This window comes from Berghia stephanieae, chromosome 9 (assembly GCF_034508935.2).
Source record: "Berghia stephanieae isolate SIO BIC M18660-M18661 chromosome 9, UCSD_Bste_1.3, whole genome shotgun sequence".
NCBI classification, from domain to species: domain Eukaryota; kingdom Metazoa; phylum Mollusca; class Gastropoda; order Nudibranchia; family Aeolidiidae; genus Berghia; species Berghia stephanieae.
Window position 1 is genome coordinate 2,357,447 of NC_088368.1, and position 20,872 is coordinate 2,378,318.

A 20,872-nucleotide genomic window follows, 5' to 3' on the forward strand; every position below is an offset into this window, starting at 1 on the left:
GCAACACAGTAAAAACCAAAATTCATTTCTGGTCAGCAACACAGTAAAAACCAAAATTCATTTCTGGTCAGCAACACAGTAAAAACCAAAATTCATTTCTGGTCAGCAACACAGTAAAAACCAAAATTCATTTCTGGTCAGCAACACAGTAAAAACCAAAATTCATTTCTGGTCAGCAACACAGTAAAAACCAAAATTCATTTCTGGTCAGCAACACAGTAAAACCAAAATTCATTTCTGGTCAGCAACACAGTAAAAACCAAAATTCATTTCTGGTCAGCAACACAGTAAAAACCAAATTCATTTCTGGTCAGCAACACAGTAAAAACCAAAATTCATTTCTGGTCAGCAACACAGTTAAAACCAAAATTCATTTCAAAGCTTTTATTTGATCAAACATCGTTTTCTGTCACGTGTCCTGTAATGGTTCATTTCAAACATCGTTTTCTGTCACGTGTCCTGTAATGGTTCATTTCAAACATCGTTTTCTGTCACGTGTCCTGTAATGGTTCATTGACAAATATTTCGTTTTTCATAAAACCAACACAAATCTAAAAATGAGAATTCGTTTTTGAATTTCGACAAAAAATAATTTATTTTTACATTTTTGAGGCGTTTAAAAGCATTTGTAACATTTGATTACTTTGTTTTAGCCTTGTATCTCGATAGTGTGAAACGGTTTTAATCAGAATAATCACTGCCTGGTTTGTTTTTAAGGGTTTTACGGCGCTTGCAACACATTAAGGTCATGTCAGCGCCAGTAAAAACGAAGAAATGGGATAGTCAAAAAATATAAATTTACAGTTAAAAGTATACGAGAAAGGCAAGACAAAGGGGAAAGGATGTATTTAGTGTGAGGTCACCTTGAAAGCCTCATCCAGACACAAACACAGACTAAGAGAAATAAACTCGAATGTTTATAAATCATGATATTCGAACCAAAAATAACTCATCTAGATCTTTGCCGGAATAGATAATACGTTTATATTTGTAGTACAGCTGTCTACTGACCTTTTCTAACATCAAATCTGTCATTGTCACAAACGAAAATAAAATGGGGTTATCAAATAGTAGTTCTGGTTTTAATATTTCTGTTGTTTTAGGAAAGTAAGGGCCAATATTTTCTTTTTATTCTTTCTTATTATAATATACAATGAATTAGTGAGCAACCGACTTGGCCAGGTAAACAGTGTACAGTAAAATGTTATTTTAAAGCTTTCAGGTGAGATACAGACAAAAATACACATACCTATACACTAATTTACAAAGACGAAAACAGAGGTCAAAGAATGTAAACTTTTTTGTTTTTGTTTTTAAGGGTTTTACGGCGCTTGTTTTGTTTTTAAGGGTTTTACGGCGCTTGCAATACATTTAAGTCATATCAGCGCCAGTAAAAATGAGAAAATGGGATAGTAAAAAGTTTTAGAATTACAATTAAAGCACCCAAGAGAAAGTAAGACACGGTGAAGAAAGAGGGATAAAGATTGTATGACATATCTTTGATGTCTTGTAAATCATGAATAAAAAACATACATAAACTCGGACTTGGAGGAACAAAATGTTTAAACACATCTTGTATGTAGCTCTGTGTACACGGGTTTTACAAGACGTCAACGGGGGATAAAGAATGTATGGAACATCTTTGATGATGTCGAGTAAATCACGTGTACAAACACAGCAAGTATGCAGGTTTACAATAAATCAATTGGCCAAAACTATCAAACGGATTTTTCATATAGTTATGCATACACGAATTTGCTAACAAAAACGGGGAATTTAGACTTTATGAAACATCTTTGATGTCGTCGAGTAAACAGCAACAAATGTACAAGTTTACTAGACTGGGGGAAAAACTTCGAGAACTTTATATAGCGATGTAAACATGATTTTACAAGACAACAACGGGGGATAAAGAATGCATAAAACATCTTTGATGTTGTCGAGTAAACCACGTGTACTACGACAAACACGCAGGTTTACTTGATATCAATGGACGACAATTGTAAAACAGATTTTTCATATAGTATACAGAAATTTACAAATTCGTGGGATAAAGAAGGTGTTAAATTATCTATGATGTCGGATTAATCACATGTACAGCAGCAACAAAATATACACAGAAAATGATATTGGAACAAACGTGTGTATACACGAATCTACTAAACATCAGGGGATAAAGACTGTAGTATGAAACCTTTGTTTTGTTTGTTTTGAAGGGTTTTACGGCGCTTGCACACATTAAGGTCATATCAGCGCCAGTAAAAAGGAAGAAAATGGGATAGTAATAAGTTCTAGAATTACAATTCAAATTATGAGAGACAAAAACTGTAAAACGTGTGTAGTAATGTAAACACGAATTTACAAGACAACAACGGGGGATAAAGACGGGATAAACCATCTTTGATGTTGTCTGGTAAATTGCGTATACAGTAACAACAAAAATCAATTCAAGATGATATGATCGAACTTTTACATACACGTTTACAAGACAACAACGGGTAAGCGATAACATCTTGATGTGTCGAATTGTATACGCAAAAAAGAAATTCAAGATATTGAGTCGAACCATGTTTACCTATACACGAATTTACAAGACAACAACGGGGGATAAAGACGGGATAAACCATCTTTGATGATGTCGAGTATATCACGTGTACAGCAAGAAATATAAGATTTGTAAATACAGGTTTACTAGAAATTACTGAACTTAAACTGTAAAGTGCATATTTTATGTGGTATTGGTAAACTCGAATTTACACAAAGGGGAATAAAATCTATTGTTTGTTTTTGTTTTTAAGGGTTTTACGGCGCTTGCAACACATTAAGGTCATATCAGCGCCAGTAAAAAGGAAGAAAATGGGATAGTAAAAAGCTATAATTAAATTGGCCAAGAAAAGGGGAGACAAAAGAGGAACTGATAACATCTATAAATACTATAAAACATTTTGATTAGTGTTAATCCGTGTACAACAGATGTAAAGAGGTTTACTAGACAATGGGCAAAAATTGTAAAACACCTTTTATGAAGACCGGGTCTAGTATAAATTGTATTCACAAATTTACAAAACAAGGGGTATAAAGAATAAAGTATTCGATAGCATGTGTACAACAAAAGTATTGAGAGGAAAAATCCTGAAAAACGAATATTTTATGTAAACGCGAATTTACAAAGCAGCAAAGGGGAATAAAAAAATGTAAGAAACGTCTTTTGATGATGCCAGTAAATGACGTGTAAACAAATCTACCAACGACAACATTTACTAGACAGAGGCAAAATCTGTAAAACGTTATGGAGTTGTGTAAACACGGATTTACAAGGCCACGGTGGATAAAGTATTATGAAACATCTTTGATGATGTCGAATAAATCACGTAGTATTGTAAACACGAATTTACAAGACAACAACGGGGGATAAAGAATGTATGAAACATCGTTGATGATGTCGGGTAAATCACGTGGTGATAGCAGCAAAAAGTGTACAAAATTTCTAGACAACAAAGCCAAAAACTATAAAACTTGATATAGTATTGTATACATGAATTTACAAGACAACAACGGGGGTAAAGAATGTATGAAACATCTTTGAAGTTGCCTGGTAAATCATTTGCATGACAAAAGATACACAAATGCAAGAAATGATATTGAGCCAAAAAAATCAAACACCAAAAAAACCCCGAAAGACGCACCTTGAGTAATTTAATCACGAATTTACAAGACGTCAACGGGGGATAAAGAATATGATGATAGTAAATAGTAACAAGTACTTTGATAGATTGTTTACAGTAGATCACGGTTAATATCAACAACAACAAAAATTTTTCAATGCACAAATGTACTAAATGGCATAATCGGAAAAACGCATCTTTTTTGTTTTTTTGAAGTACTGTAAACACGAATTTACAAGACACCGAGGAATACAGAATGTACGGTCTTCAGTAAATCAGGTGTAAATAACAACAAATGCACAAACTGACAAGACAAATGTGAAAGGCAAAAAAAAAAATGTAAACCCTTGTGCAGTTGTGTAAACATTAATATACAAGACAACAACGGGAGATAAAGAATGTAAAACATCTTTGATGTCTGGTGACTCTTGTTTACAATAAATATGCAAATTAGGCACTTTATGGCGAAAGGACAAAAACTGTGAAGCATCGTTTATGTAGTACTTATATTTATATACACGGATTTACAAGACTACAACGGGGGATAAAGACAAAGTCTTTGATGTCGTCGAGTAAATCACGTGTACACCAACAAATATTCAAATCTCAAATTATTATGGGGGACACAAAATATTTGATAATTTATTCAAACAAAACTAATTCGATCGTATAAGTGTCGTAAAAAAATGTAATAGTCAAAATTCTATGATACAGAATCCACATTTTCTAACAGGAGGCAAGATCTAGTTCTGACAGAAGGAATAAATCCTATAGGGAATGAGATTAGCGGAAGAGTAGCGTCCTTTGATTGGACGTCACCCATAGTCTGTGACGTCAAGGGGGGAAAAGTTATTAGAGAGAGAACGTCATGTTGGTCGTGCGCATGCGTCTCTCGTCCTCGCGGAATAAAGTACAGTGTGACAATTTTCTCGGGTGTGTAATATGTGTTTTTGTGTGCTCTTGCGCGTTCATTTTGAGTGTCTATATCTTATTTATAGCAATATTATTATAAGTTTATTTCTCAAACGCCTAAATTGAAAAGACAGGCACACACCTTGACAGACAGACAGACAAATGCACACGCTTTTAAAAGCTTTATGTTTCAAATACGTAGCTTTCTGGTATTCTATCAATGAACCCAAAGTAAGCCTGACGGAAAATGATATTTGATAATCGATATATTTACATTAGTAAGCTTTTGTAAAATAAAATCATAGTTACTAATAGCAACGATTTGTATATACTTTGTCATGAATTCGACGGGCGATGTCGATGAATCTAGTATAATCGATTTACATTCGATATCCATCCTATAATATAGTGTCATAGACATCGATATTTTATCACATATGTTGATATATTTTAACGGCAATATATTATTATATAGTAAGTAAAAAGATAGTCGATCCGATATTTAAAATATAAAATCGTTATTCGCAATATTAAAATGTTTATTTTTACAATCACAATTTTTACTCACAGGTAATGAAAGCATAAGCGTATTTTCTTCACTTTATCTTTTGAAATTTGCTTTATGGATAAAGTGAAGGAAGACGGGAAGGATAAAAAATTCACAATACATTTATCAAAAGATTCGCGAATATTGTTGAAGGGTGTAATGCGTCACAACATCAGTGACAAACGTAGCTAATATGAAATCACAACCTGGCGTTTGTTTAACAATTGTCATAATAAGCTACGTGTCGTTTCTTGTTTTGACTAAAGAACAGGCATTGATATTAGAAATGGTATTGTTGACTTTTTAGATCGACGGGCATCCGATATGTAATATTGTAATATAAACGCCAGATTAATGACCCCGACTAGAAGACTACGACAAAAAACTAACAATAAATCCTTCCCCATTGACAAACAGAGTAAAGACAGGAAAAAATTATATTTCTAAAAAAAATTGAGTAACACTCATTACACTGATGTCTGTTCAAAGCCTTAATATACAAGAGGCAATGAAATATTGTACAACCAAACTGAATTCAGTAAAGAACTGAATATTGTAAATGTTAACCAAAGTGACTAGATCACAGCAAGTGAAATGGTCCCTCTAGATGCTGCATGCTAATGAGGTTCACGGATTATCGAAAGGAGACGAAAGAGTATTACTGTAATTCAGAAATGCGTATGACTAAAATACACACACCGACTTGCATCACTAAAAGACCCGTCCCATGTCATTTCTGGTTCGGTTCGGTTCTTGGAATAGCTTGGTCTTCTAGTAATCAAGTCGGTGAATAATTAGAAATAAATAAATAACGAAGAGGTAGTTTTTTTTGGTATTTTACGGCGATATCTACACTTTTAGATTGTGTGCGCTCAAATAAATACATCCACCTGTCCAGGCGACAATACAACAATGTTTCACATAGACATAGACAGACACCCATCCAGATGATAAAAACACAAGCAATTACACTAAAGATACTACATTCAACATGGACCCCCGGAAACCCTGTATGAGAATTGGATTCGAACCCATTTCAGTCTTTACTATCATATCAATCTCTTGACGGCCTGCCACTGTATTTTAAAACAAATCTATGCTATTTTTCAAATTCTATTTTTCCAGAAGATGGAAATATGTGATTGTCTAGAAATCTTTTTTTTTCTCCAGAAAATCACGTGACTTCGTAGACCAATCACCACCAATTGTTTGTGGTTTGTAAGATTTCCTTAACTGTTAGATACGCTTATGCTAAAATCACTGCGATTCAAAAGCTAAAACATTCCTATAAATCTTGCATCCATTTCCTATTACATCAAACGAGCGATATTTTGCAATTATTTAAAAATATCCTAAGTAAAATATCCGATGCATTTTATTAACTAGTCCAATCTGTAAATAGGAGACTCTACAAGTTCTACAGAAATTATTTCTGGCAGATTTTGTCAAGCATTGTCGTGTCCTCTATCATCGCTCTTCTACAAAATGTAACCTATGAAATGTAACAATTTTTTCCGACTTTTTCGATAATTTCCTTTATGATTGATATAATCCTCGTTTCTGATGACATAGAATAGTGTTCAATATTTTTGGATAAATCCAATATCATGCATTAGCAAATATCGTGAGTCTGTTACTGTTTACATAATATAACATAATATAGGAAAAAATCATTCACAATACAATTACTTTATCGACGACATCGGGAGTCAAAGAACTGACCATCATATCTGACGTCATATCAACCTACATCAATCGTTCATGCGTTACAGTCTGGCAGAAATCCAAAGAGCGCCAACGTCCCGGATGTTTGAGCGGCCGGAAGCAGACTTGTAGAGGTCTCCGTAGATGGCGTGCAAGCAGAACGGGGAATTTCCGTTTGGCGTTGCGATGGCAACCCACTTAGCGTCTGATGGAGCGTCTTGAATCCCGTGGGCCCTGATACACCGCCCGGTGTTGGTCACTATCTCGACATTGTGCAGTGCTGGAAAAAATCAGAACCAAATATTGATAAGATTTGAAGATCAATGTAGAGTTATAAAGATATTTTAAAACTTGACCTTGAAAAAAAATTGGAGCTTTTATATAGCGCAATGTCCACTAAACATACTCAAAGCGCTTTACAAATGATCCCTGGCCACCAACAACACTTAATATGTAGGACGTGACATGACGCCTGTTAGGTAATATTACAATATTTTTTTTCGGACAGAGACAAAGCTGCTAACGGCCATGTAGTAATTTTACACCTGAGTAAGGTGAGAGAATATGAGTAAAGAGAGGAAACAACTATGCGTCGAGCGAGGCTCGAATCGAACCCAGGACCTTCCGATCCGAAAGCGAGTGTCATACCACAAGACAACATAGTCTCTTTTTTAATCGAATGCCTGTTCCGTAAAAAATATGATGGGCATGATCTATATTACATTTCAATGTGCTCGAGGTCATTGGTCACTTTGCAATATGTGCTCAAAGTGACCCACATAGTGAAAAGTGTTCAGTTTTTGAAATATCTAAAATCCTGCTTGGTCATTTTGTTCAGCTTGACACATGTATGTTTACAACATTCATAAACAAAGCAGCGTGTTTACATTTCTGAAGAAATATCCAATCGTTGGACAGCAACAAATCATGTGATTGATGACTTGGCTGGACGAAAACATGAATATAGATCGCTCCCATTACTGGGTGCCTATGTGCACATCATGTGAATAAGCGCAAAAGACGTCTAACTTCTACGTAATGGCACAAAACCGAAGGGCTAGAGCTCAGGTGGTCGCTGTTTCGGATAAGTAAGTAAGTTAGTATGTGAATAAGCGCATGTCGTTTGGGGCCTTTTGCAAAATATTTATATCAAGAATTCGAAGAATTTCAATATCTATATACCTATTGATTGGAGATAATGGTGCATGTTGCTTTCAGGATTTATATCTGCTTTTTGGGGGAACACAAAACTGTTCTAATAGGTGACAGCTAAACCCCAACCTCACAGAAATGCAGCGTGGCTCAGCGGTACGATCTAAGCTTCGTATCCGAAAGGTACCGAGTTCGACTACCCGCCTCGTCATGTGGCTTAGAGCAAATCACCTCGCCCTGGCTCATTTTGCGGCGCCGCACTGCGGCTGACGCCTGGGTTATTCCGGTCTTCCCTTTGAATAGACCCTAAAGACAAATTTCCCCTTTGGGATGAATAAACGGAATTTTATATATTTTCTATTTCTTTATAATATGCGACAGGAAAATCCCAACCTCACAGAAATGGCCAGTAGTAAATTTTTATGAAAAGAAAAATCTACAGCCTCGAATCACAATCATGTCGGGTTGACCCAAATGCTCAATGTTAAAATGGCTAGAAAGTACTGATTCAATTTTATCTTACTTGAGTCAACTTTATATTTTGTCCTTAATGAATTAAATATTCAATATTGTGACTATAAAATAATTTTTTAGCTTTTAAACTACCGGATACGATGACGTTTTGGGCGGTGTGTCACCAATGTACAAGGGTTCCTGGTTCAAGTCCCACCATCGGCGGCGCACAGTTGGAGGGAAGGACTTACTTTATATTCTGGCGCCGTACTTAGGTGTAAAATGGGTACCTGACCGATCGCACATAGCGTCGTCTTTGGCTTCAACGCATTGCTTTGCAGGATTATGTCTCGTAGGAATTTACTCGAAGATGGCGATTTCGTTATTTATTTACGATGATAGTGTTGGATTTCGTTATTTATTTACGATGATAGTGTTGATTTCGTTATTTATTTACGAAGATAGTGTTGATTTCGTTATTTATTTACGGTGGTAGTGTTAATTTCGTTATCTATTTACGATGATAGTGTTAATTTCGTTATTTATTTACGTGGATAGTGTTAATTTTTGTTATTATTTACGATGATAGTGTTGATTTCGTTATTTATTTACGATGATAGTGATTAATCTTGTTATTTATTTACGATGATAGTGTTAATTTCGTTATTTATTTACGATGATAGTGTTGGATTTCGTTATTTATTTACGATGATAGTGTTGATTTCGTTATTTATTTACGATGATAGTGTTGATTTCGTTATTTATTTACGATGATAGTGTTGATTTCGTTATTTATTTACGATGATAGTGTAATTTGTTATTTATTTACGATGATAGTGTAATTTCGTTATTTATTTACGATGATAGTGTTGATTTGTTATTTATTTACGATGATAGTGTTAGATTTCGTTATTTATTTACGATGATAGTGTTAATTTCGTTATTTATTTACGATGATAGTGTTAATTTCGTTATTTATTTACGATGATAGTGTTAATTTCGTTATTTATTTACGATAATGGTGTTAATTTCGTTATTTATTTACGGTGGTAGTGTTAATTTCGTTATTTATTTACGATGATAGTGTTAATTTCGTTATTTATTTACGATGATAGTGTTAATTTCGTTATTTATTTACGATGATAGTGTTAATTTCGTTATTTATTTACGATGATAGTGTTGGATTTCGTTATTTATTTACGATGATAGTGTTAATTTCGTTATTATTACGATTGTGTTAATTTCGTTATTTATTTACGGTGGTAGTGTTAATTTCGTTATTTATTTACGATGATAGTGTTGATTTCGTTATTTATTTACGATGATAGTGTTGATTTCGTTATTTATTTACGATGATAGTGATGACGACTTTGTTATTTATTTACGATGATGATGATGACGATTTCGTAATTTACAAAAAAAAAAAACCATCTTGATAGATTATCTTATGGAAAGGACATGCAGGGAATAAAACTTACCTCGTTGTCCCAGGACGGAGAGAGATGTTATGTGTTCACCAGTCTTCAGTATCACAGCCGCCTTTTTCACCACGGTCTCCTCAATCGACACACCTTTCATAGAGTGACGGATCAAACCCGCATCAGCCCAATCACCAGAGGTATTCCTTGTATCTGCGCCCATATCCATAATTGGCGATATGTGAGGTTTCAGCTTTAGGTCTTGTCTATCGTTCTTGCTCAGATCGTTTTCGAATACAGGGTCGTTTGGCAAAGCGTTCATTGGTTCGGATTTTGTGATGAACAGCGTTTTCTTATTTCCTTTGTGCGAGTATTGCATCCCGATCTTTGTAACGTACGGCACGTTGGTCGTGTGGCATCGTCGGTAAGAGAAATACAATTTTCTGAGAACGTAATCCTCATTGGTTATTTCATCCATGGAAATCAGTGAAGCTTTTTCGTTGAAAGTTCCTTTTGAACATCCAATCTCGTCAAGGCTTTGGATGCTGGATGATATAAAAGGCTGAAAGAGATAATGTTGGAATTTGTTGCTTCCGTGAGAAGAGCTTGAAATTGTGAATTTCATGCTGTGCGCTTTACGCGGTGGCGGTGGCTTTTTGGAAATGGCTTGACGGTGGGAATTGCCGTTTTCTGGTTGTGATTGACTGCAGCTGCTACCCGCATCAGACAACTGGGATTCTTTGAGTAGCCTTTTATCTGCCACAGACGCGTTGGTGACGAGGACACGAGGATCTGCCACGATTGAGAGTAAGTTTTTGACACGATTAACCGAAGTCGTGGACATGCCTCGTGTTTTTTTCTGTAGAGATTCAACGTATTTCACCACAGCCTTCAACACTTCCTTTTCACATTGCAAATACGGCAGAAAAAATCCCTGGTTGTTTTTGACGATGGTGCGTTTGTTGCATAGCAACAACATGATTACTTCCGGTGCGAGGTTGGATAGATGCGAGTGTTTTTGAACCACACGAGGAAGATTCTCAAAGACAAAATCCAAACTGGCTGAAATTCTTTCGAGATCTTGAACGAGAAACGACATGAAGACAACGTCAATACAATTGTCAATCGTCAAGCTGGACAAAATACGTCTTGAATCGTTTTTAATCTTTTCTTTTAAATGGGAAACCCGGATTATCAGTTTCGATTTGAACAGGTCGGATTTCATAATCTTGCCAAATTCACTATTGACGTTTTCCATCAAAGCCGGTACATCTACCCAGGAATGGATAAACTCTCGATTCGGACATCTCATGACAATATTTTCGGCGATTCTTTTCAGCAGAACGTAGTCTCCAGATATTGGGAGATGGACATTTGGAATGCTAGTGTCCGATATTTTTCCATTGTCTTTCTCTTTCAGTTTATCAGTCACATCTTTTCCGTCGAAATTCAAACGCGTTCTGGCCGATTTTCGTTTAACAAGTCTTTTCCGTCTCTCAGAATTGGAACGCTCATCTTTGTCTGTTTTGTTCTCTCTCATTTTATTTGGAGTTTTCTTTGGACGGAATGACGGAGATGCCAATTTCTTGCAATTAATTTGAACCGGTGAAAAGGGAGATAATTCTAAACTTGCTTGCCTGTTCAATGGCGTATTGATATTATTGGCAGATGACGTGCGGTTAGTTGTAATGATAGCAGAAGCGGTTTGGCGTTTATTTATTTTGGAAACGTATTTGTTTGGAAGCGGGGAACTCGTACAAATTGGACGCATTGTCTTTCCGAAAGGGGAGGTAACGACCATTTCATTTAGAAAATCCGCTATTGTTGGGGCTCGTGGCGCGGGTGTTTGTGACGCATCGATTGGAGTCGACGGAGAGGGTTGGTGGGAAAGAGGCGGAAGGTCTCGGGGTGGCGGGGAAACTGGTAGGCTAGATAAAGAACCGAGGTGTTGGTTCTCCCCTGTACAAATTGGTTTTCTAGGATTCTGGTCCAGGTCAACTATGCTGACGGATACGTTCAAATTGATATTTACCGGGTTCGATTTGATAGTTTTATCATCAGAAATTACATTGTCTCTATCAACATTTACGTCTATTTTTAGCCTTTGCTGTAATGTTTCGTCTGTGTTGACCCTCGTAATTTTTGCTCTGGCAGATGGCTCTGCATTCGTTTTTGATTCTGATCTTGTGCTTTCGTCACAGGCCGCAAGTAAATCGAGTTCTGGGACGGTTTTGAAATCTGAAGCAGTTCTAGCTAACAAGGTGCCTGGGGACGTCGGAGAGAAAATGTATTTTGGTTTGAGAGTTCGCCTTGGAGTTGGGCGTGGCTTTTTAGAGTCAGCAGTGATGATGCCGTCTAGAGCGTTACGTGAATACGGGGATAGAGGCTTTCCAGAGTGGAGTTTGTGCAGGGGTGTCACGTGATTATTCATTGCCGGCACTGAACGCGAGCTAGATTTGCATTTTTGAACGGGCGTGGTGAGGTTTCTTGTAGACCGAGATGCCAGACTGCTCGTTTGGAAATTTGGAAATTGTTCAAAAGACGGAATTGAAAACGGAGAAGGCGCATCGGGTGTTTGTTGAGAGGGCGCATCGTTCAATTGTAGAAAAGGCGCATCATGAATAGTTGGGGATATTGGATTGGATGTGGACGAGGCCCTGCTTGATGTCACGTACCCAGACTCAAGACTTCCATGGCTAGAATGGCGACGACCTGTGTGATGGATGACGTTTTCATTTTCGTCACGTGGCATCGCTGTGTTAGACTGGACTAATATTTCCGATGACAAGAATGGAAACTGATTTGATTGTGATTGAAATCTGACATCAGTTGGAGGGTTTGATGATCGTTGAGTTTCTAAATTTACTAGAGATTTAAATTTTGTATCGAAAAACGAAGCTGTATTTTCTGGTGTGCTATTTGTCAACTCTGTAGATTTACATTCTGCTTGAACTGTAGGGGTTGGATTATCGCAAATAGTGCTTTTGGAGCCTAAATTTGACACGGGTGATTCCCCCTGTACTGGTAAATTTGTTTTGATATGCTCGTGCCATTCGTTCGAGATTGGTATTTTGTTTATAGAATTGGGTGGTTGTGATCCTAAGAGACGTTCGTGTGTAGCACCCTTTGATTCCTTTACAATGTCTGAATAACGTTCTAGATTTACAGCTTTTTCATCACATCTCAATGCCGTGTTTTCACCACAAGACTTTAATCTTCTCGTCTCCCTTTTGTTCCTTGACAACTCTTTGCATGTACAGACATTGCAATTCAAGTCCATCAAATTTACTCGTGACAGATCACAAGGCATCGAGTAGCGTCGATATCTATTGCTTTTACTTTCGAAATCTTTATCGGGAAATTCCGGAAAAACTGGCTTTATCATGCATTCTGGGATAATCTTATTGTAATCTTTATCGGTGGACTCGAGTGAGTTGAGATTGTTGTGATAAGGGTAGAAGATGTCCATGCCGTCATCGAAAGCCTGGTCAAAGAAAGCTTCCGGTTCGTCACAACATCTGTAGACATCACCGTATCCACCACTACTGGTACTTCCGCTGTAATCCTCTGTATAGTCGTCTTCGAAATAACTGTCGTTGAAAAACACGTCGTCATCGTCAGCAATATCATTATTCAAGTCATTGATACCAGATTGGCCATTCTCAGTACAACATCCATCCGTCTTGTTGACGTTTTCAGATTTATCGTGTACATTGTGGGCTAATTTGGAATTCACCACCACGTCCTTTTTCAAACCGGCGTCATTTTTATTGTGTGCCCATAGCTTAAAACGACTCCAACTTCGTGAGATCCGTTTTTTACCTAGCAAATCGAGGTTAGACTCACTGTGCTGCGTGCTGATGATGGAGTTACCAGATTGTTCATTATCATCATTATCGTGTGAATGGTCCGATTTTTTCTTGCCAGGTTTTTGAATCAATTTGATAAAAGCTCTAAGAGCTTCGGAAGTTTTTGCTTTCTTGCTATTTGCCTTTTTATTTCCGTCTACGCATGTTTTATTCATCTCCATTTTGGGCTATTTTTGTGTAAAATGTCTGTGAAAACAAGAATTCAAATTCAACATTTATTTTCTCTATTATCAGGAAAGACCAGAAAGGTTTAGAGAAAAACTGTTCATAAATACAAAATCTAAGATTTTTAAATTTAAGTTTTAAAATAAAATAAAAATTCGTTCCACAATCTAAAATTTACAAATGACAGCACACGAGAAACAGTAATACAAAGGGGAATAGTAGATATAGATATTTCGAAGATGACGCCATTCAAGTCTTTGTTATTGCCATCCGCGTTTATGAGTAATGCTCACTGATTTGTATTAACCCGACTATAAACGTTCATGGATACAGTTTTGTGTGTTGGTCCGTTATACTTCCGGATGGCAATGTTATGAGCTTCTTAGCCAAGCGCATACTATCTATAGGAAACAGATGTATATTCCAAGAGCACTCTATCAGATTACTTAATTTGAGATCATCTATAAATGTTTCATCCATAGACATGCATAGGATCCCAAAAGTGAGTTTTTAAATAGCGCAATATCAACTAAATCTGCTCAAAGCGCTTTATAAAGGGTCTCTGACCACATCAACATGTAACATAGAAAACGAGACATGACGCCTGTTAGGAGATATTACAATTTTTCAGATAAAGACAACGCTGTTAATGGCCAGTTACTCATTTTACACCTGAGTACGGTGAGAGAAAGGGAGTAAAGAGCCTTTTCTAAGGACTCGAACTATGCGCCGAGCGCGAGGCTCGAACCCAGGACCTTCCAATCCGAAAGCGAGTGTCATACCACAAGACCACATAGCCGCACAAGACAAAGACGAAGAAACAAGTTGGAAAACACATATAGGGGTGTATAGAAGACGTCTTTGGCCTTTCTGAACTCTGTGAGAGATCAATTACCCCAGTCAGAAATGGCAAGGTTCGCAACTACTAATTATAAACTTATAACGAGCTTTTATATAAGAGCAATATCCGCTAAACGTGCTCAAATCTATTTTCAAAGGGTCCAAGACCAGCAGCAACACGAAACCTGTAGAAAGGCGATATTACAATCTTTTTCAGAGACAACGCTGTTGACGGCGGCCATGTACTCATTTTTCACCTGAGTGAGGTGAGAGAATGTAAGTAAAGAGCCTTTTCCAAGGACTCAACTATGCGCCGAGAGAGGTTCGAATCCTGGACCTTCCGATCCGAAAGCAAGTGTTATACCGTAAGACCACATAGCCGCATAATTGTGACGTAAGTGGCGGACGCATCTGGAAATTCTCCCATGAAATAAGTAATCGTATACTAATCAACTGGCTAATAATGTAAACCATCAAAATGAAACATTTGGCACTTTCATCTAGATATGTCAGATTAGAAAATCACGAATTATAAGCAAAACTAAGTGTACGTTTCCCTGTTTCCTTGGCCTTTCTATTATTTTTTTTGGTTGCTTTTAAAGGTTTTATGGCGCTTGCAACACATTAAGGTCATAGCGCCAGTAAAAATGGAGAAAATGGGAAAGTAAAACATTCTAGAATTACAATTAAAGCACCCAAGAAAAGGTGAGACAAAGGGGAACTGGTTCAAATAGGAAACAGATGTAGATTCCAAGAGCACACTATCAAAGTACTTAGTTTAAGATCACCTAAAAGTCTCATCCAGACACAAGCACAGGTCCCAACTAAGAGGAATACACTCTCATATTTACAAATCACAATATAATACGTAATCAAAACATAATACAGTGCATAACAGAGAGGTGCTTTAGAAGACAAAAAATATCTTCCAAAACTCTAAAATAAAAAGTTGATTGTTTCCCTCAGCCAGGGTATCCGGCCAGGGGCAGGAGAAAACCAAGTAATCTCATTCCAAGACAAAGCAAGTTGGGAAGATAGATGTAGGGGGATAAAAGACGCAGGATGTACCTGCCTGCCCACTATGGGAGGAGGTCGGGAAGCCCACCCAGAGAGTATTTTCAATACACAACAATGAGACCATAATTAGAGTCTGGCAATCACGGTAGTTACTACAAGTATGTCAGAGCATAATGAGGTCTTATTGGCTAGGTCGAGCATTCGCTTTGCAAGTAAAGGGTCCGAGATCAATCCTGGGCGAGGTCGAGATTTTTTTTCTGACCCCTCATTATGTCCACCCAAAAGTGATTGGGTTGCTGGGTCTGATCTGGCGGAAAGTATTTTGAGATAGACTAGATCAGAGTCCTATCCAAATGGTAGCAAGCAATTGCTATTGTCCTTTTCACGCTTTTAAACCGGGATAACGTCCGGATCCATGGTCGTAATGACTCTGAAGGGCTAAGAAGCAAAATTAATAGTTTAAAAAGCAGACGTACAAAAATATTGGACAAGGGAACACCGTAACACAGGGGTAGACAACCAACAGGTAGACAGACTACAGTAGATTTCAGAGACCTTCCTGTGTAAGAGGCCACGAAATGGAACACGTTCAATGTACCGTAAGTTCTTGTGTGTAAAACTGAAAGATCAGAAATGAATTCCAATTTACGTCAAGCTAGTTGTGGTGCTAAAAATATCAAATTGAGAATGGGGGGGGGGGGGGGGGGCAGGCACTGGTGGAGTGTAAGATAAAGATATGAAAAAGGGGAGTCTTTCTGTAAGTTCCTAGCGGTGAAGGGCAAAAGTACCGTCGGAAAGAAAAAAAAAGTACTTCCCCCCTCTCTCCCAAACCACCAGCCTTTAAATTGATATAAATATAATAAATATTTTTTAACCTAATAGATACAATTAATAAAGCGAAGCCAGTGCTAGGAACTTGCGGAAAAACAGTCGGAAAAAAGTCGGAAAAACACGAAAAAAGTCGGAAAAACACGAAAAAAGTATAAAAAAACATCTCAAAAAATCAGGACGTCTTCCTCGACTGGGGACGAGAGGCGGAATGGGGGGGGGGGGCGGGGGGTGGAGTCAGACCTGATTTTTTGTGATTTTTTTTCCTTCTTGTATTTTTCTTTGCTTTGGCACCGTTTCTGGCACTTTTTCAGATCTTTATTTGGAAGGACTTCCGTTATTTCACAACACGCTTAAAGAGGGGATTTTTAAAAATTGTTTGAATTAAGATACAAATATTTATTTAAAAAATAGATAAATTGAATAAAGCAAAGCCAGTGCTAGGAAGTTGCGGAAAAAACAACCAATTTCAATTTTGGCAATGTTGCCATTAATTCTTGTGCAACGAATAAATTACAAAATATTATGGTACTTACCAAAACTGTCGGTTTCCGAATTAAAACCAACGAAACATAAAATATAAACGAAATATAAAATCTAGATGTTTTTAAAACCATTTAAAATTGACTTGAGAAGCCTGGTATCACAACATTTTCGTCACAGATTTCGCTGTTTTACGCATAAAATATGAAAAATGATGTTAAAACAGCGATCCTCATCCGCTGACTTCAAATTGCCAAGTGACGACAAAAGCTTGTCCTTTGCGCAAATGTCTTCACGTGAAATGTGTTCACAGATCTCAGCTTAAATGTGTTGTGAACTATTATGGCTGATGTCCACAATTCAAAATTTCAGACAATAACACTTGCGACTTTTCCCTTTAAAAAAACAAAAGAATGAACAAAAGCCATCACTGAGCTTTTTGTGATTATTTTTAATGATAAGTTCTCACTAAATTGGATTCAGTAGTCTGATGTCACGCTGCCCGGCAACGGCGGCCATCTTGGTTCTAAACAATGAAAATCATTACTTTTTATTCTTCATGCTTGCTAGAACTTTTCATATGCCCTGTGATCAGAATGTGTAAAAGTCAAAACATGATCAAATTTATGTGGGTTTTTTTCCTATGGAAACGCTTCTATGCTCGCTGGAGAAATATTTCATACGGGCGTCCGCCATTGTTCCGATAGTTTAGAGCCAGTGTTACTAAGTTACCATGCGTCATTTGGAAGGAAGTGACGTTACGACTATTGAAGAGTATTAAATCAATCAGACTGTAAAGGTTAAAGGTTACACACAGTATGTTTAATTTGGCTGGCGGGTGGTGTAAGTATGTTATCTAAACACCAAATATTAATACAGTAGCTCTTTTTTAAGTTTGTTATTTTTTATGCTTACAACTCATACCCACACATCAAAACGTTTCGATTGAAATTCCATATTCAGCTAATTTCTATTCAATCTTAGACACCACCGCCCTTTTAAGATTAATCAAATTTGAGGTCATGACAAAAAAAAAAAAAAAAGAAAAAAGAAAGGAAAAGATCATTGTGTTAAAATAGATTTAGCAGAGGTAACACCTAATAGGCACATAGAGAACGGGAACATGACCACGCCCATCGGACAGTCGTCTGAATGTAAAACTTAGCAAATCACACGGTGTGACCATCGATTGTGTGCTATTAAGTGAAATACGCACTAGGATAGTCCCTCACAGAAAACTATGTGCAACCGTTCACATTTATATTCTGATTGATCGAATCTAGTGATAATAGACTGGTAGATAACCACGCCTCTCGGAAAATCGTCATAATGTAAACAATGGAAGTGATTGGTATACACAGCAAACTACACAGGTTTTACTATCAATGGTATGTGTTAAAGTAAAATACCCACTGTTCTACCGATTGATCAATAGAACTAACACAGAAATCTATGTGTAAATTTAAACGTTTATAATCTGATCAAGGAAATCGTGTGATAACTAGTCACCCATTTGGCAGTATAAAGACAATAACAATCATCAGTGATTGGTCGATTTCATTCACGTTTCTGTTTATAAACAAACAACTATGTTTGTCCGAGCACGTGTGAGGGTGTGCCACAAATTCCATGTTTTGATTGGTCAAAAATCTACTGGTTAATTAATCACACAACAAGCTCTCGAAACAAAAATAGCGTGTGATACCAAATTCCATCACTCTAATGTTTGTAAACAACCAGTTGTATATTTGTCCGAGCGAGGAAGTGGGTGTGTCATAAATTCCGCGTTTTGATTGGTCAAAAATCTACAGGCGAATTCCACAGGAAAGTCATTTATTTGGTCAACAGCTTGGCAAGGCTGTTGCTTCGGGACTCGGTAGTAAACGTCTTGTCTTCTGATAAATGTCTCATTCTTCAATTTGTGGACACATTGACTAAGATCAAGGGCGAAATCACCAATGTGGGTTTGTATTTGAATTATGAGTTGATATCACCAAAGTGAAAAATCTTCATCATTGATGAATGCGTTTTCATGGATTATGTCCCTTGGTTGTGTCTAGCACAGTGAACACTGTTAAGAGGACATCACACATGAAAACACCCGTTTTTTTCGGGATCGAATACTGGGTGGGGTTCCTGATCTCCCGTTGTGGGCAGGGAGGTACTTGCTGTGTCTTCTATAGATAGTATGCGCTTGGCTAAGAAGCTCATAACATTGCCATCCGGAAGTATGACGGACCAACACATGAAACTTTGTGTAATCATGAACTTTTATAGTCTGCTTAATACAGTTTAGTGAGAATTACTCACAAACGCTGATGGCAAAAAACAATAACAGAGACCAGAGTGACGTCAACTTAATTCTATCTATAGATAGTTCGAAGATGACGTCACTCAGGTCTTTGCTATTGTTTTTTGCCATCCTCGTTTATGAGTACTTCCCACTAAACTGTATTAACCCGACTATAAACGTTCAAGGTTACACACAGTTTTGTGTGTTGGTCCGTTATACTTCCGGATGGCAAAGTTCTGAACGTCTTAGCCATGCGCATACTATCTATAAATAGTTTGCGCTTGGCTAAGAAACTCATAACATTGCCATCCGGAAGTATAACGGACCAACACACAAAACTGGTGTAACCTTGAACGTTTATAGTCGGGTTAATACAGTTTAGTGAGAATCATTCACAAACGCGGATGGCAAAATACAATAACAAAGGCCTGAGTGACGTCATCTTCGAACTATCTATAGATAGTGTGAATTGATGTCACTCAGGCCTTTGTTATTGGTTTTTTATTTTTGGTCCGTGTTTATGAGTAATTCTCACTAAACTGCATCATCATCATCATCGCTTCCCAATGTTTACCGAGAAGAAAAGATAAACAACAAACAGATAACAACCAAAAACAACAAGAACAACCAAACCAAACCCGACAGCTAATGATAAATAGATGAATTTTACTTGATCCATAGAATAGTAATACTGATAATCGTAATCACAAAGCATAGCAGTCAATTAAACAATTCAACCACAACAACAATAACAACCACCACAACAACAACAACAACAACAATAAAACAACAACAACAACCACAGCAACAACGGAGGATAAGGAAGGAGGGGAGAAGGAGGAGGAAGAGGAAGAAAAGGAAGAAGAAGAAGAAGAAGAAGAAGAAGAAGAAGAAGAAGAAGAAGAAGAAGAAGAAGAAGAAGAAGAAGAAGAAGAAGAAGAAGAAGAAGAAGAAAGAAGAAGAAGAAGAAGAAGAAGAAGAAGAAGAAAGAAGATGAATAATATATATAATAATAGTCTAATAATATAATAATAATAATCATAATAATCATCATATAAAAATCAGTAAAGAAGAAGAAGAAAAGAAGAAAAAAGAAAGAAAAAGAAAAAGAAGAAGAAGAAAAAAGAAGACAGCTAATGATAAAAATAGATAATTAATTATAATAATAATAAATAATAATATATAATATAATAAAAATAATAATAAAATAATAACATAACAAAATAAAAAGAAAAGAAAAGAAGAAAAAACAGAAAAGAGAAAAAAAACAAGAAGAAGAGAAGAGAGAAGAAGAAGAAGGAAGAAGAGAAGAAGAAGAAAGAAGAAGAGAGAAGAAGAGAAGAAGAAGGAAGAAAGAGAAGAAGAAGAAGAAGAAGAAGAAGAAGAAGAAGAAGAAGAAGAAGAAGAGAAGATGAAGAAGAGAGAAGAAGAAGAAGAAGAAGATAATAATAATAATAATAATAATAATAATAATAATAATAATAATAATAATAATAAATAATAATAAATAATAAAAAAGAAAGAAG

The 20,872-nt window shown here is 36.6% G+C and overlaps 1 protein-coding gene across 1 annotated transcript; it reads right to left on the bottom strand.

Annotated features, from left to right (window-relative positions):
* Positions 1–369: 369 nt before the first annotated feature.
* LOC144979486 (uncharacterized) lies at positions 370–17,387 on the bottom strand. Its single transcript, XM_078926164.1, has 3 exons — positions 17,107–17,387; positions 9,912–13,906; positions 370–7,108 (listed from the first exon to the last, which is right to left on the bottom strand). The coding sequence occupies exons 2-3, from the start codon at positions 13,879–13,881 to the stop codon at positions 6,891–6,893; spliced, it is 4,188 nt and encodes a 1,395-aa protein (XP_078782290.1). The 5' UTR covers positions 13,882–13,906; positions 17,107–17,387; the 3' UTR covers positions 370–6,890.
* Positions 17,388–20,872: the final 3,485 nt, after the last annotated feature.